This window comes from Strongylocentrotus purpuratus, unplaced genomic scaffold, assembly GCF_000002235.5.
Source record: "Strongylocentrotus purpuratus isolate Spur 01 unplaced genomic scaffold, Spur_5.0 spur5_scaffold_9, whole genome shotgun sequence".
NCBI classification, from domain to species: domain Eukaryota; kingdom Metazoa; phylum Echinodermata; class Echinoidea; order Camarodonta; family Strongylocentrotidae; genus Strongylocentrotus; species Strongylocentrotus purpuratus.
This window is the reverse complement of record NW_022145615.1, coordinates 3,351,449-3,367,097: the sequence shown is the minus strand read 5'-3', so window position 1 is coordinate 3,367,097 and position 15,649 is coordinate 3,351,449. Positions and strand designations below refer to the sequence as shown.

Below are 15,649 nucleotides of genomic sequence, written 5' to 3'. Positions count from 1 at the left end.
CCCATACTAATATGCACCTAACAAAAGCAACAACGACAACGACAATGAAAAGAGTAGGCCTCCAGTGGTACATCTAGCTTCGGTCACACGAAATGAATCAACTACATGTACCTTGAGTCAGCACATAGTTTCCCGCTGACTGGGACTAAGCCTTTCAGTCAGTTTGTTTGTTTTCGCACATCTTGCCGTTTATTTGTCAGTATTTGTTTGTATACATTTCAGTTATTTGTTATCATGACATTATGTTGTTGTATGTTTCCAACATCTTTACTCCTAATCCCCTTTCCCTTAAAAAAAAAAACTTTTTATCGCTTTTACTTCGTCTATATTATATTATCTTATGTGGCGTACCCGACAAACGCCTATGCTTTTGGTGATTTACACCTCTTCCCTTGTATAAAAAAATGCTATCAGGGTTATGCACCTTCATTATTAATGTCATTCAATGTATACACTTATTACTTGAATATTTGATGTGAATAAAAAATGGAATAGAAATATTTTACTTCAAATTAAACTTCATTGAATCTTTCAAATATCTCCCGACATTCACCATCTCATATTTTGATATACAATCTTGTCCACTAATAACATTTCTATTCTGTGTTGACAACTGACATATTTCTTAATTCATTTTTTTCTCGAAGTTTAAAAAGTATTTTTGCAAGCGCCAACATTTTTTGTCCAGAGCTAATAGCGGTTCCGTCATTTAATTTTAAGCGATCAGTTTCAAGTTGTGTCTTTTTGTCTTATATCTCTTTTTATAAGAGATATAGGCCTATATAAATTCAGGAAATGGTGGCAATTTTGGGCGCCATTATGGATTTCGGGATTGGCTGAAGTGATGTATAACTACTCGTGTGTTTCAACATTTATCAACATGTATTTGAACGAGTTCCTTATGCTAAAAACATATGTTTAGACATTTAAATTTTGTATTTAAGTTATTTAGTTGCAGAGCTAAAAGAAATTCAGGAAATGGCGGCCATTTTGGACGCCATCTTCGATTGCGGAAAACGCTCAAGGAGGACATACGAGGACTTTTAGTATGTTAATCTAGACATATTCCTGGAGCTATCCTGAAAAAACATCCGAATAGAGAACAGTGGACTAACATAATATTAGAGAGAGAGAGAGAGAGAGAAAGGGAGAGAGTTGTCAACTTTTCGAAAATGATATGCAAAACATAGTCTTGGAAGGTAATCAAACAAGCAATGAACCAAGTTAATAATAAATCTGAGGTAAATAAGACCCGAAAGATATAGTTAATATGTGTAATACTTATTTTTCTTTAATAGGTGATAACCTTGCTAAAAACATTCCGCCTTCAAACACAAATTGTGTGGAGTTTTTAGGTCCTCACAATCCAAATTCCATTTTCATTGTTCCAACTAACTTAGGCTAGAAATTATGAAAATTGTTTCTGATCTGAAAGATAAGAAAAGTTCAGGATATGATGGAATTAATAATGTCATACTAAAATCCATTATTCCCTTCACTGTAGATCCATTGGTTCACATCTTTAATATATCACTTTTACATGGTAAATTTTCCTAAATCTGTGAAAATAGCCCAAATAATTCCGTTATTCAAAAATGGTGATAAACTGGATGTGGGTAACTACCGCCCGATTTCTTTATCATTTTCATTTTCTAAAGTTCTGGAAAGAATAATTTATATCCGGATGATCTCCTTTTTGAAAAAATATGATGTTTTTTCAAACTTCAGAGAAAAGCACAGCACCGTCCATGCTTTAATGTCTTTTGTTGAGAAGGTTGCCCACGCAATTGATACATCGTCACACACTGTAGGTATATTCCTGGACTTCTCCAAGGCCTTCGACACGATCAATCACGAAATGTTACTTTACAAACTATCTCACTATGGTGTACGTGGAAGGGCCTTGCAGTGGTTCAGGAGTTACCTCTCTAACAGACAGCAATATGTACACTAAAACGAGCATGCATCTGAATTATGCAATATTAGTTGTGGTGTCCCACAAGGTGGTCTGCTAGGCCCGCTACTCTTTATTCTTTACTAATATAAATGACTTTTGTAAATCATCTAACTCCCTGTCGTTTATTTTATTTGCAGATGATACTAATTTATTTTTTTCACTCCAAAATTCAAACGTCCTGGTTGATAAAATCAGTGCCGAGTTATTAAATATATTGCAGTGGATACAAGCAAATAAATTGTCACTTGATCTCCAGAAAACGAACTATATGCTATATAGTAACTCCTTGGATTCATTACCCTCTGACATTATTTTTGACAACACCCCCTTTGAAACCTGTCCCTCTTACCAAATTCTTGGGTATAACAGTCGATGATAAACTTTCTTGGAAACCACACATTGATAATATTTGTAAAATCATTTCGCGCAGTATTGGTGTTATTAATAGACTAAAATGCACAATCATCATTATTTATGCTGTATTCCTCATTGATCTTGCCATATTTGAATTACGGTCTTCTAGTTTGGGGCAATAGATATCATACATTGTTGGAAAGAGTTCTATTGCTGCAAAAGAGAGTTATTCGTATTATCTGTAATGCCCCCATACGCTCCCATACTGATGCTCTGTTTTTTTAAAATAACATCTTAAAAATTAAGGATTTGTACTTACTACTTCAGCTCGGTCAATTTATGTTTAATTACAATAGTGGTATACCGCCCTCTGTGTTTAATTATATGTTTCTTAAAATACATGCTGTTCATAGATACCCCACTCGACAATCCGATAAGTTTCACTCACCTCTTTTGAGAACATGTTCTGCACAGAACACGTTCATTTTTGAAGGCCCTAAATTTAGGAATACTCTGCATAACAATTTGAAAACTTCCCTTCACTAATTGCTTTTAAACAAAAGTTAATATTTTCCTATCGGTCTTTTAATATCTAGAAATTTATGATAGAACATCTCCTTCCCAATATTTTTTTCTTTCCCTCTTTTCTTCTGCCCATCTCTAAAAATCAAGACTACTTGCCATCATTTTCTTGCTCTTTTTGTTTCAGCTATCTCAAGGATTTTGTGCGCTCCCTATTTCGTCCTTGATTTCTACAATTTTCCTTTTCTCTCCTCTCCTTCCCTCCAAACGCAGCCCACATTTTTTCTTCTTTTTTTTCTTTTTTCTGTTCTTTCTTCGTCATGTAAGTTGTTATGTCTTCTTGTTTACAGTCATTAAGTGTTTTGATAAATGTTGTCTCTGTTGGCCGCTATTATTCGTTGATTGATTATGTATTCCATATTCTTTTCACACTCATTATTATCTGAGAAGTCCACAATTTACAAAGCTCTGCTTTTCAGTGGACCTCTCCATTTCCTCAAAATATAAATGCAGTTCATTTTAAAATTCAATTTTTGTTTTAATCAAATGAATAAATTACTATTAAGATTTCTTTATTCCGAATGTAACTATGTTTTGTATACATTGTACACTGTATTCGTTATTATGTATTGTATTTTGTTGGAAATGAAAAAAATAGAATTAAATGAAATGAAATGAAATGAGAGAGAGAGAGAGAGAGAGAGAGAGGGGGGGGGGGTACAAGAGAAGATACTTTTTACTATTTCAAGTGCCAAGACAACAATTGGAAGTTTAAGTGTTGCTAGGAGTGCTATCTCAAGTTTTTTTATTCTAAGAAAATTATAATATTTATTTGTGAAATATACAAGGTGATCATCTTGATATGATATGGTTGGTTGGTTGGTTCTTCGTTTAGATGGCGCTCTTCAATCTCAAAGATTATTTGCGCCAGTCAATTTCGTGTATAGCTTTGGCGTGGGCTTCGGAAATCAAGCCCACGAGCGACTTTCCTTGGTGAAATGAAATTAATAGTGATATGGTTTTATAAAAAATTAAAAAAAAAAAAAAAAAAAAAAAAAAAAAAGCTGCAATATTAAAATTGCATAAAATGCACATAAAAGGCGAGATGGGAGTTAGTTGCAATTGTTCATGGAAAAACCGCAAATACTTCATTTTATATATTATTACAGGATCGACATAAGTTAAGGGGATCCCTGATAGCTTTAAAAGCTATCTAAAACGATTAGTATCGTATATGTAACCCAATAATTCACGAGTAAAAATTGGGTTAGACATCAATAATTGTTTCAGATTGGGGTTGTTCAATTTAATCCTTTCTTTTAAGAGACGTCTATCTTTGTCGTATTTTGTACAATAGAAAATAAAATGTTTAATTGTTTCATCTTCTTGACAAACTTTACAAAGACCAGTATCGTGTTGGTTAATTTGAAAAAGGTAATAATTTAAACTACAGTTACCTACTCTTAGTTGTTGTATCAAGCATTCTTCTCTGCGAGATAGGCCTTGTCTATGTATGGGCTTTGAAACGTCGCTATGCAAAGCATATAAAAATCTACCGTGTTCTGCATTGTCCCATTCTGCTTGCCATAATTTGTTATAATGGATCAAACGAGAGGCTGCCAATTCACTTCTTGTATTTGGTATAACTATGTCTATACACCTTTTCATGGCTCCTTTTTTGGCAGCCCGATCTACGATCTCATTGCCCCTAATATCGCAATGTGACGGAATCCATTCAAAAGCAACACAAACATCCTTAAACTGCAAAATATTAATTATGGATAAAATTTCATTTACAATAGCACATCTAATAAAGTATGAATCGATCATTTGTAAAGCTGACAAAGCGTCGCTAAAAATTACCACCGAAGAGGATTCAATAAATGTATTAATCCACTCTAGTGCCATTAGTATGGCCACTAGTTCTGCTCTCATAATACAGACATGGGATAATCTAAAAAATTTCACCACATTATAATGAGACACATAAAATGCGGCTCCTGTCTTCCCATCCTCGAGTTTAGAACCATCTGTATATATATGTAAAAACCCATTCCATGAATTTCCAATGCTATCTAGAACAATCGATTTTATTTCAAATGGAGGCATTTCCTTTTTTTGCACTTTGCCATGGTGTTCGAAAGACACTTGTGGTCGTGCTAACCGCCATTCTGGGATTTTCGGCAATAAGTTGGTTTGCCCTTCCACCACTACTTCGTCTCTAAAGGATCGCAGTTTAAAAGGTCCTTCTCCTATCTTCCATTCTAAGTTATTTAAATCATAGTCATCACCCAATACTTCTTTTGTTGGGTGGTTTAAAGTACTAGACAGTAAATAAACTCGAAAGTTATCATTTAACAACCTTCTACGATATCTCAAAGGCAGCTCCCCGGTCAAAACTTGTAAAGCCTCCAAGGACACATTGTGTATTGTGCCTGTAATAATTTTTAAGGCTCTGTATTGGATATGGAAAGTACAATGTTCGGACAGAAAGAGGGCGCTATCTACTCATCCCACATAGTTTGGCCAATTTGGTTTCACTGGGTTACAACATGGCGTATATTCTTTTGTTTTGTGCTTGCCCAACAAAGCAGTAGTCGCCATATTGTGACCAACTCGAACCGGGTTGGCCAAACTCTGTATATAAATGGCTCTGATCCCACACAGAGCCATCTATACACAATGACACTGATCCCACATTGAGTAGGAGAGTTTGGCCAACCCTGTTCGAACCACGATACTGCTTTGTTCGCCGAGCATGAAAGAAAATATTTGGGGAATTTATCAAATAACCGCCCCCCTTAAAGGAGATGAATAAATGATGTTGATAATTGTAATAGTATTGATTATAATAATAATAAACAAATACATAAATGAAATTTTAAAAAGGGGGACAAAAATCCGATGGAATCTTTTTATAAAGCTTTTTTTTTGTTGGTTTTTTTGTTGGCTGTTCTGTCGTCTCGACGATTTTAAAGAAGAAAAGTTACCCCTCCCGTGCCCCCCCCCCTACTCTCTCTCTCTCTCTCTCTCTCTCTCTCTCCCTTTCTCTCTCTCTATTTAGTCTTTCTCCCTCCCCTCTCTCTCCCTCTGTTATTCTCCTTTTCTCTTCCATTCTGTCATTCACCTTATCTTTTCCCCTCTCCCTTTCTCTCTCCTCCCCCTCTCTTTTTTCATGTTCTTTCTTCCTTTCTTTTTCATCGCCCCCATCTCCCCCGCTCTCATTTCCCCCTCCCCCTCCTCGCTATCTCCCCCTCCTTAACTAATTCTGTTTACTCGCTTTTTCTCTTTTCCCGTTTTCTATTGAATATAATAAATATTTACGAACAATTCAAACCTAAACATTATTGTGACCCTTTTTTCTGTTTTATTGATTCGAAAGCAACAGATTAAAGCAGACATACAGACAAAATACAAAAGCAAAAGGGTGCAGTAGTCAAAATAGATATAATCATATCAAATGCAGGCAGTTTCAAAGATTATTATGATTTAAATTTTTATTTGCCAAAACGTGTAGTGAGTTTTCTCTTCCTTTTCGGCATTCGGGTTTGAATTTCTTCGTTACGTATAATATGAACACTTTCTTGCCACCTTTGTCTCATACAGTGTAGCACGACAAAGAATACAAGAGCGTAATCTGCCAGTACATAACATCACAAACACTACATGATCATATCGAATTCTGTGTATTCATTATTTCATCTGAACTTTAGTCAAAAATAAATACCATATCAAAAACATAGAGATAACATGCACATATAGGTTGCATGACAAAAGAGAAATGGCATTGTATTATATTTCAGAGTGCAACAGAACTTTATGAACTGAGTAACCGTGCTCCGTGTATTTCTCATCAGTCCTCCAATTAAGACATACTTAAATCTACTTTGTGTATTGTGTTTATCTATTCATTAAAAGTGTCGACTTTCATTTCAACATGTACAAAGTTCACTTGACTTTACCACATTTGTCTTTAAAAAAAAATCCACAGCACGTAACAAAATATTTCACATAGCAGTGAATAAAGACATACCAAAGCTTTCCATATTGCATTCTTCAAATAAACACCAAATAAACTCTAAAAATGAACAGAAAGCCGAAATCGGACAATATAAACTAAAACTAAAGAAACAGCGCGAGGATACCATGTTTTATACAATTTGATTACAATAGTTATAGCTTTTGGAATGTAACATGGAATGCGTGTTGAAACATCACTAGAAAAAATCCTTTTAAAGCCCCACTGCACTAATTATAGCTACTTGCGCCCTCTATAAAGCAAACAATGCCTAAGCGGTGACCATTGGTCCCTCATGATGCTCTTTTACTTATGTTTATTGAGATCTGAATTGATGAGATAACCACCTGTCATTGACCATGCAGGGACATCTAATCCCTCCTGGCCAAACTAGTGCAGATAGGCCTTAAGGAATAACATCAACAACTTTTGCATGAACATATTGCCCACTGTTAAAACAAAACTGTGTTCAGAGGGTTAAAACAAACAACAAAAGTATGAAGAAAAAAATCAAGTGAAATTCCACGTGAAATCAAACATTTGATGCCTTGATCGTTGATAACTAAAAGATGATGCTTATCTGACCACTTTTAAATTGTTGATACTAATAATAAAATAACACATGATCATTGAGTACTTCAATGCGCTTTACGATGTAAAGTTCAATACCCCTAGTGACCCGGCCAGTTTTTAGGCCCCCACCATTTTTACTGTTTACAATACAAGCATAAATGTGTAGGGCAAATGCACAAGCAGTAACATTGGTTTTCGGCAATTGGTACAGGTACATATTTTATCCTGCATGGTTTAAGAGCGGTAATGCAGATTAATAGTTGGCAAAGGAGTACTTGTACAAGAGATATATAAATGAAGAATTCTTGGCATAATATAATGCCTTTTATAGCATGACATGGGCGCAGCCATTTTCTTAAAAATGTGACGTACCAGGCGGAGTTGTACATGCATCATGCACCAAGCTTTAATTGGAACTTTTTAATTCAATGACAAAACCTTAACCTTTCAATGAGGGAAAATCATAGCCAAGAAGGTAAAAAAATACATTTGGTGAAAAATATATGATAAGGTAACAATAATTGTAACTCATTTATTTAAAGATAGTGGTTGAAAAAATCTATTTCATTTAATGCGAGACCTTCATCCCAGAACAACACCAACTTGTTTATGCAATTTGCGTTCGGACAATTGGAGAAAAAAGGATGATAGCAGTTGAATTAAATGCTTCAACACTACAAACACCTGGGAAGGAAGCATCCATTAATTATAATACATTTAGTTGATAAACGACTCCGTATAGATCATGCAATCAAGAAAATGGCGATGCCCATGTTTTACCGAGAAACTGTACTTTATTCTTGCTTTATGCCTCTCTCAAGCACTTTGGCGGGGAAGCTTGTAGATTAATGGACAAGAATGCAATAAATCTCTTAAAACAACTACAGTTGTTCTTTGGGGTCAGTTTTCCTTTAAAGAGAAATATTGATACATGATCGGGGGCAGCGATTCCACGTCGTAACCGTAAGGACAGGACCTGCGGGAAATCGCCGAGAGACGGAGAGCGGAGAAGCGTCTAGCTGTAGACATTATTAGGGCACAAACGTCCTTTTAAGGCAGTGCCTTAAAAGGACGTTTAAAAGGACGTCACATTGCCTTAAAAGGATGTCACACGTGGCAGTCCATATTCTCGTCGTGCAAATCGAAAAGTTCCTATTCATACTCCGGACGACAGTGCTCCGCGGTAAAATTTCTCAATTAACTGAATTCATAACTTCAACCCTTGACGTAACTCTAACATTAGGCATAACCACAACCCAAAGCCGGAGTAACAGTCTGATAATACATCTCTGCGGACACACTCCAACCTAAATAACAAGAATCTTTTTGAGGCAAACAAATTTTAGATTCTAACGACGCCCTCCGTTACATTACATCTCTTTGCAAAGGAGTATAGCGACAGAACTTGTGTAGTCCCGAGTATTATGGGGGTGGGGGCAGTCTGGAAGTTGGCTATAAGGACTGAATCATTAATATACATATCGTAAATGCAATAAGATATTTCAAATGAGTTTCTTGAATAATCGGCTTTTTATGAGCATACCAATTACTTTGTATACTTGTAAACATATATACAGGTTAGTTTGTAATCCGTCTGGCCAGTTGTAGACCACTGTGTCTGTCTGCATCAGAAACGGATTTTTTTTAATGAATGTCATTAAATGACATTGTTACCAAAAAGAGCATCATGGAAGACCACAATAATTGATGAAATGTGCCACCCTGTATACGTGTCAGAAATAAATACATACATATATATATATATATATATATATATATATATATATATTGTACATTATTGTTGTGTTGGGTTCGGCGAGGAGGCTAGGAGCATAAATAAAGGGACTTGTAATCGTTCTTGTTTACAATTTCAGAAGCATTTATTCAATCTCAATACTTAACTACATAACACAATAACTCTCTAGACGACTCTAGAATACGAGATACAAAATATTATCTCTCTCTAGACTCTTTAATCTATCTCCATCCCCTTCTCTAGTTGAGAGACCTCACTTATATTATGAAGTTCTGGGGGCGTTAACATTTGGGAATAAGTAATAGAAATGCTTTGACTGGTTAATGGTCAGGGTTGTCATGGTATTATGGGGAGTGGTAATGGAGAGTGCAAGTGACTGGGGTTTGGGCCTAGTATGAGTCATAGTTATTGGAATGTGGTTCGAATGTCGGTAGTAAGTTCGAGTAAGTTACTAGTGGTAGTATCAAAAAGTGAATCATTTATCATGAGAGGGTTTAAACCTACTACCACCGGACAGTGGCGGATCCAGGGGGGGGGGCCTGCAAAATCACGCGATTTTTACCTTTTTGGGGGTTGGCCCCCCCCCCCCTGGCGCTCAAGGGGGGGGGGGGGGGGGGGGTGCAAATTTTAAAATTTTCGAGGACCCAAAAAAAAAAATTGTGCTCACTACCCCCCCCCCCCCCCCCCCCCCCCCCCCCCCCCCCCGGCTTAACGATTATAGGGCGCATGCATATTTTATACGGCGCATGCATGCACCGTACACCGGAAGAATGCAAGTACCGGAAGTGGCCCGAAATTACATCCAAGAGTCGCATATCTGGGCATTTCGGGATATTGGCGATAGCGAGAATTTGACGAATATGCTACTCGTGACACTGTTTGAAAATATAAACACAGATAATTATATTATCGTATGGGGACACCTGTCTCTGCCAGTCGACAATCACCCCCCGGACATCTACCCTCAAATCACGAACAAGAAGATCAATTTCCCTGATCAATTTAACCCTAGAACAATTGTTAAAACATGCTGATCCAAACAGTTCCCTTCTACGTACAATCTCTAACAGAGGGCACTATTTGGAGCTTCATGAAATGACTGGCGAATACTATTTTCCTTTCTGTTGCTGTTGCTGCTGTTGGATGCATGCTAAGACCTATTTGAATAGTTCATTGACCTCTTGCCATCTTTTGTCATATCGATCCTGTTTAACCATATCGGACCACGAAGACAGATGACTAGATAGGAAGAATGTTGATTCTGAGAGGGAGAAACAGAGACAATAAAAGTTCAAAGTTTATTTTTCCACAATTCAATGAATAATACAATACATGAAAACAATATTCGAAACCTAACATTATTATGGTTTTCAGTTTCGTATTTTCTTAGCCCGTACTTTTTTCTTCTTTCCTCTCTTATATTCAATTTGTGTACTATTTGTCAGGCTAAGACGACTTATTCTCACCAACTGAAATCACTAACTAGGGACTGATTGAACTAAAGGTTTGACACATCTATGGCCATATGCTTCACTTTGATATTTAGTCCCCAGATTTAGTCCCGCACTATTTCGATTTTTCGAATGAAAAAACAAATACTAACTATATTTCAATGAACATGTCTAATAATGTTTATCGCTTTATGGGATATAGATATCATAAAACAATAGTTATACCTTTACAGATCTCCTGTTCTACTAATGACGTCAGATAGTTGTTGTCACGTGATAGTTTTGGAGATTCGTCGATGAGGTCGCTCGTCGTGTGAAAGTTTGGCACTCCCACACGAAGACCTTTGATCAAATCATTCTGTTACGAAAGAGAAAAATGGAACTAAAAACTTGGGCTAACAGAAACATGCGTTTTATGTGTAGGCCTAATTTATTTTAATTGAAAAATCAGAATTTGAGTTTAAGGCATTGTAAAAGTAACCATCTCTAAGCAATTGATCGGGGATGATTGTGATGTAGGCTACATATGAATGAGTGTGTACTGTGACATCTTGAAATCATCAAGATAAAAAGAATTTGACACAATCTTGCCGAAAATCACATGCACTGCACATAGACATAAATTACTATATACGATCACAACTACTACTTCTATGACCTCTACTACTACCACAACAACCAATACTATTAGTATAAATACATGTTCTTCTATGAAAGCGCGATAGCTCAGTCGGTAGAGCAGTGGTCTCGTTATCCGGTGACCTGGGTTCGAAACCAAGGCGATACGCTATAGTTCCCTTTGGTAAGGCATTAATCCTCATTACCATGTCTCTCAGAGAGGACCTTACGCCGTCGGTCGTCTGGTTGCCTACTAACAAGCATTTATTTATGCTTTCTTAGCAGTCGGGTAAAATAACCGCCACTACACTTCAAATTCACTTTTGTATACAGCTAAATTGTTAGACACATGATTTGCTTTGATGATGATTTGTTTTACCATGGAATTCCATGCACTAAGCCATCGCGTCTCCCCAGAACTTGCAGGGTCGATACTTTGTTCTGCGATCAATATATAAATAAATGGTTTGTTTTATTGAAAAATCATCTCGCAGCCCGAAGGAATAGTGTGACTTTTTACAAATTGATAAAAACATTATTGGTTTAGGGTTGAAGCTGGGAATGAGGTGAGTATAGGATATCACATTTATATATATCTTTATATTTTATATGTTTACTATTAACTTGAACGAATTTTGAATTTATATCATGTAATGTCCGATTTCACATGTATTTATTGTATGAATTTATATCATGTAATGTCCGATTTCACATGTATTTATTATACAATAAATACATGTGAAATCGGACATTACATGATATAAATTCAAAATTCGTTCAAGTTAATAGTAAACATATAAAATATAAAGATATATATAAATGTGATATCCTATACTCACCTCATTCCCAGCTTCAACCTTAAACCAAACTGTATTCGTAACCCTATACCAACCTGACACTATAATGTAATCACAGCTATAATCCTATATCTTCGACGAAACTATAATGATTCTCTGAACAATAGTCGTCGGAGCACATTTCACTTTACGTCGGCCCACCAGCTTATTAACTACCCACCAGCTTATTAACTAACCACCAGCTTATTAACTACCCATCAGCTTACTAACTAACCTGGTTTCCGAGTTCGGATGCAAAATAAGCAGCTTTAATGTCAGATATCGCCATGAAGTGAGAAACTTTTGCTACCAATTGAGACGGTGTTAAAGCATCTAACGCGTTGCAGAGATCCAGTGCATAATCTTGCTTACACCTGTCAATAAAAAAAATGTATAAAAGTTAATGATTAAAGTTAATGATATTTTTAATCAAGCAATAAAAATGTTGAATGTCAACAAAAATTGAACAACTTGAAAAGATCATTTAATAATTGTGTCACAGTAATATTTAAACACTTATACAAGTTGGTGTAGCCAAAAACTTATGGAAAAGGAATACGGGCAAATCCTTCCTTAAATTTGCCGGCATATATTGTTCATGATGATTAATCTATTTATATTCGTTTTGAGCCCCCCCCCCCCCCCTCCCCTGCCCCCATACATGCGAAAGCTGGCTTTCCCGACGATTTGATCGTTAACATGGTTCAGTCCATTGGTGCCTGGTCACACTTATATCAATTATATCAATCTGTTATCTCAAAAAACAGTTATGTAATTTATCATAATTATTATTCGGTTTCAACGACATATTACAAAGCCTGTCTTAAAAGGAAGTTTGAAGGTACTCGTCAATAAATCGCATAAATTGTAATGAAATTCTTCAAAATTATGTTTTTCTTTCCTTAATTTCTGAAAATCAATTAAGATAGGCAGACATTTTAAATCGTTTAAAGTGGTCCCTGTGTCATGGTATCCCGATCACGATCCATGTACAATAGACAGAAATATTCATCATGCAAATATACTCTGCTACCTGCGTAATGATTCACCTATACAGCAATTTATCGTAATCGCGATATGATGAACTATCCAATTTCGAAATAGCAGTCCAATTATTATCACGCACATGATTGGAATAGTTTTTGAGGATAACTTACGAGTCCAGATACATTCGAATCTTAACTCTTTAAAGGGCCACTCTAACCCAACTAACATAGCCTTTCAAAACATGAATACACCTCTACTTGTTAATATTCCAGCCTCTGATTTTTCAGAAAATCTCTAAATTGACCCCTCCCCCCCCCCCCCCAAAAAAAAAAAAAAAAAAAAAAATGACCATACATTTTTCACAGTTCTCACGTTTGCTCGACTACGTCCCTCGAAAAAAAGGTAATACGGTCACGTGGCTTGATGACGCATTTGACGTCGTTGCGGGCATGTCAGATTTAATAATTTCATAATTAGGAATGACGAAATTGCCAGAAACGAACTGGGATTATCAAGAGCATATTTCTTTCGGATTAATGTATTTTTCCCCCAATTAATATCATAGTTTACCCTTTTAAAGACATTTAATGCCTAAATCACCCTCCTTTTCACCGGAGAGGCGTCTGCAGTGACGTCAAATGCGTCGTCATCGAAACTGGGCTTTTTTCTGAGCGTTCTGAGTCGTCATTTTTAAAGCTAAATTCCAGAATTATTGATGATTTCTAAGAAAAATCATTGTCATGTTCGGAATCCCCGTCAAAAAATATTTTACATGTCTCCCCCCCCCCCCCCCCCCCCATTTTTAGCCCGTTTTGGTTAGAGTGGCCCTTTAATACACGACTGAAAAGAGGTTTTGATATTAGCCCAATACTGTTCTAAATCGATGCAGGTCTGAAAAGTATGGTGATGCAATTTTTCTTAATGTCCTATATGTGCATTATTGCGAGTTGATAGACAACAAAATGTGCATTTCACCTCACAGTTAATGGCAAAGACCATCAAAACAATGTGCTCATGATCATAAGAGGTTTGTTTATAACCACAGAACACCCGCTTCAATGGACCGGTTTACTAACATGTTTGATTTTTTTCACTGGTATGCTGAGTTCGACGGTTCAGGCTATCTAAATGTTTATAGGCGATACGAATGCTTGCCCGATTTGGCGCCACGGCGAGTACCAATTCCTATTGGGATACTGTTTCATAATTGTTATTTTGATTTACTGAAATGCTTTTCTTTTGTAAATCATTGAGCTTTATTGGGATTGCTCAATTTATACATTAGAAGGAGAATTATTTTGTTTGCGAGATTTGGCATCACGTCGTGTAACTGACCTCTATTAAATGTTATTTCCTAATTGATAATAATAATCTACGGTATGTTTTTGTTTTACAAATTATTAAAGGGATAGTTGAATTCTGTTTTCAGACCACAATTACCTCCAAAGTGCATGTTTATTGCTCTTATTCTTATCCATGACATTTCTAGTGCCCTTTTAGAACCTAAAATTGCCATGAAGGTAATTTAAGACCCCAAAATGTGTGAAATTTAGCCAATACGATCAATTTAGCTCCACTTTTAAAAAAATACGGTGACCGTTAATAATTTTTTAATTAAAAATAACAATACATGGACCGGCTGGTTGTGCGTAATATAACCAACGCGAAAATGCCAACATCGGCATTGGCTGAAAAAGTAAAAGGCGCTATTTCGTTTTTTCAACGGCTTTTTCAAATTATCTAATATTTGTGGTGGTACACAAGTATTAGAAATCGTTATATTTATGGATATTTCAGCCGTCTCGGAACCGATTATGATCAAACAAAGATGCTTTTGTCATTTAAATTGTATGTTCTTTCAAATTTGACACTCAGTTTTTCATTATCTCACACAAATATTATTTTGTGTATCGCCCTCTGCAACAGAACTCAACTATCCCTTCAAAGGTACTATGTCCCTTTTGCAGGCTCAAAAAATGAAAAGGTTAAATTCCAATGGCATTTGAAAGATAATACTAATTTAGAACTCCCCTTAAAAAAAATTGGGCTTGAAAAAGTCTTTAAGTGGGAAAATAACGACTATTAGTTGTCAAAATCGACTTAGGAGCTATAAGCCAATAAGTAATAGTCTTGATGTTCAGACCATTGTACCGCATGGTCGTACGTTTTATGCTGCGCAAAGATTCAATCAGTTTAATTTCGGCCATTACAAGAAGTGGGTTATTGATGTAGACAAATCCTTTACAGCTTATGTTATGTATGTTATTACCAAATAAGAAGAAAAAGCCAGTCAGTCACTCAATACTGACAAAAGTGTCTGACAGTGATGTCTAGCAAGTAAACGGGTTTCCTTGCATAATTTGAATATGATGACACTGCTAACGTTTAAATTTCACAGATAGGACATACATGACATATTCATAATTCCTGCAAAGTTCTACATAATTTGAGGTTGGCTGCAAAAGGGACATAGTATCTTTAAGCTAACTTGGGCTTGCACTATTCAATTATTTGCAGAGAATCGTGAGATGCCTAATCTGGTGCCACGTTGGGCAACAGTTCCTATCGAATTGCAGT

The 15,649-nt window shown here is 36.1% G+C and overlaps 1 protein-coding gene across 1 annotated transcript in view; it reads right to left on the bottom strand.

The window, feature by feature from the left end:
• Positions 1 to 9,903: 9,903 nt before the first annotated feature.
• The window catches only part of LOC105444256, a 31,198-nt gene continuing 25,452 nt past the window's right edge, over positions 9,904 to 15,649 (bottom strand). Inside the window, exons 3-5 of the mRNA XM_030977222.1 lie at positions 12,321 to 12,459; positions 10,857 to 10,989; positions 9,904 to 10,441 (exon numbers count right to left, since the gene is read on the bottom strand). Coding sequence (XP_030833082.1) covers positions 10,338 to 10,441; positions 10,857 to 10,989; positions 12,321 to 12,459 — 376 coding nt within the window. The 3' untranslated portion in view covers positions 9,904 to 10,337. The remainder of the gene's footprint in view (positions 10,442 to 10,856; positions 10,990 to 12,320; positions 12,460 to 15,649) is intronic.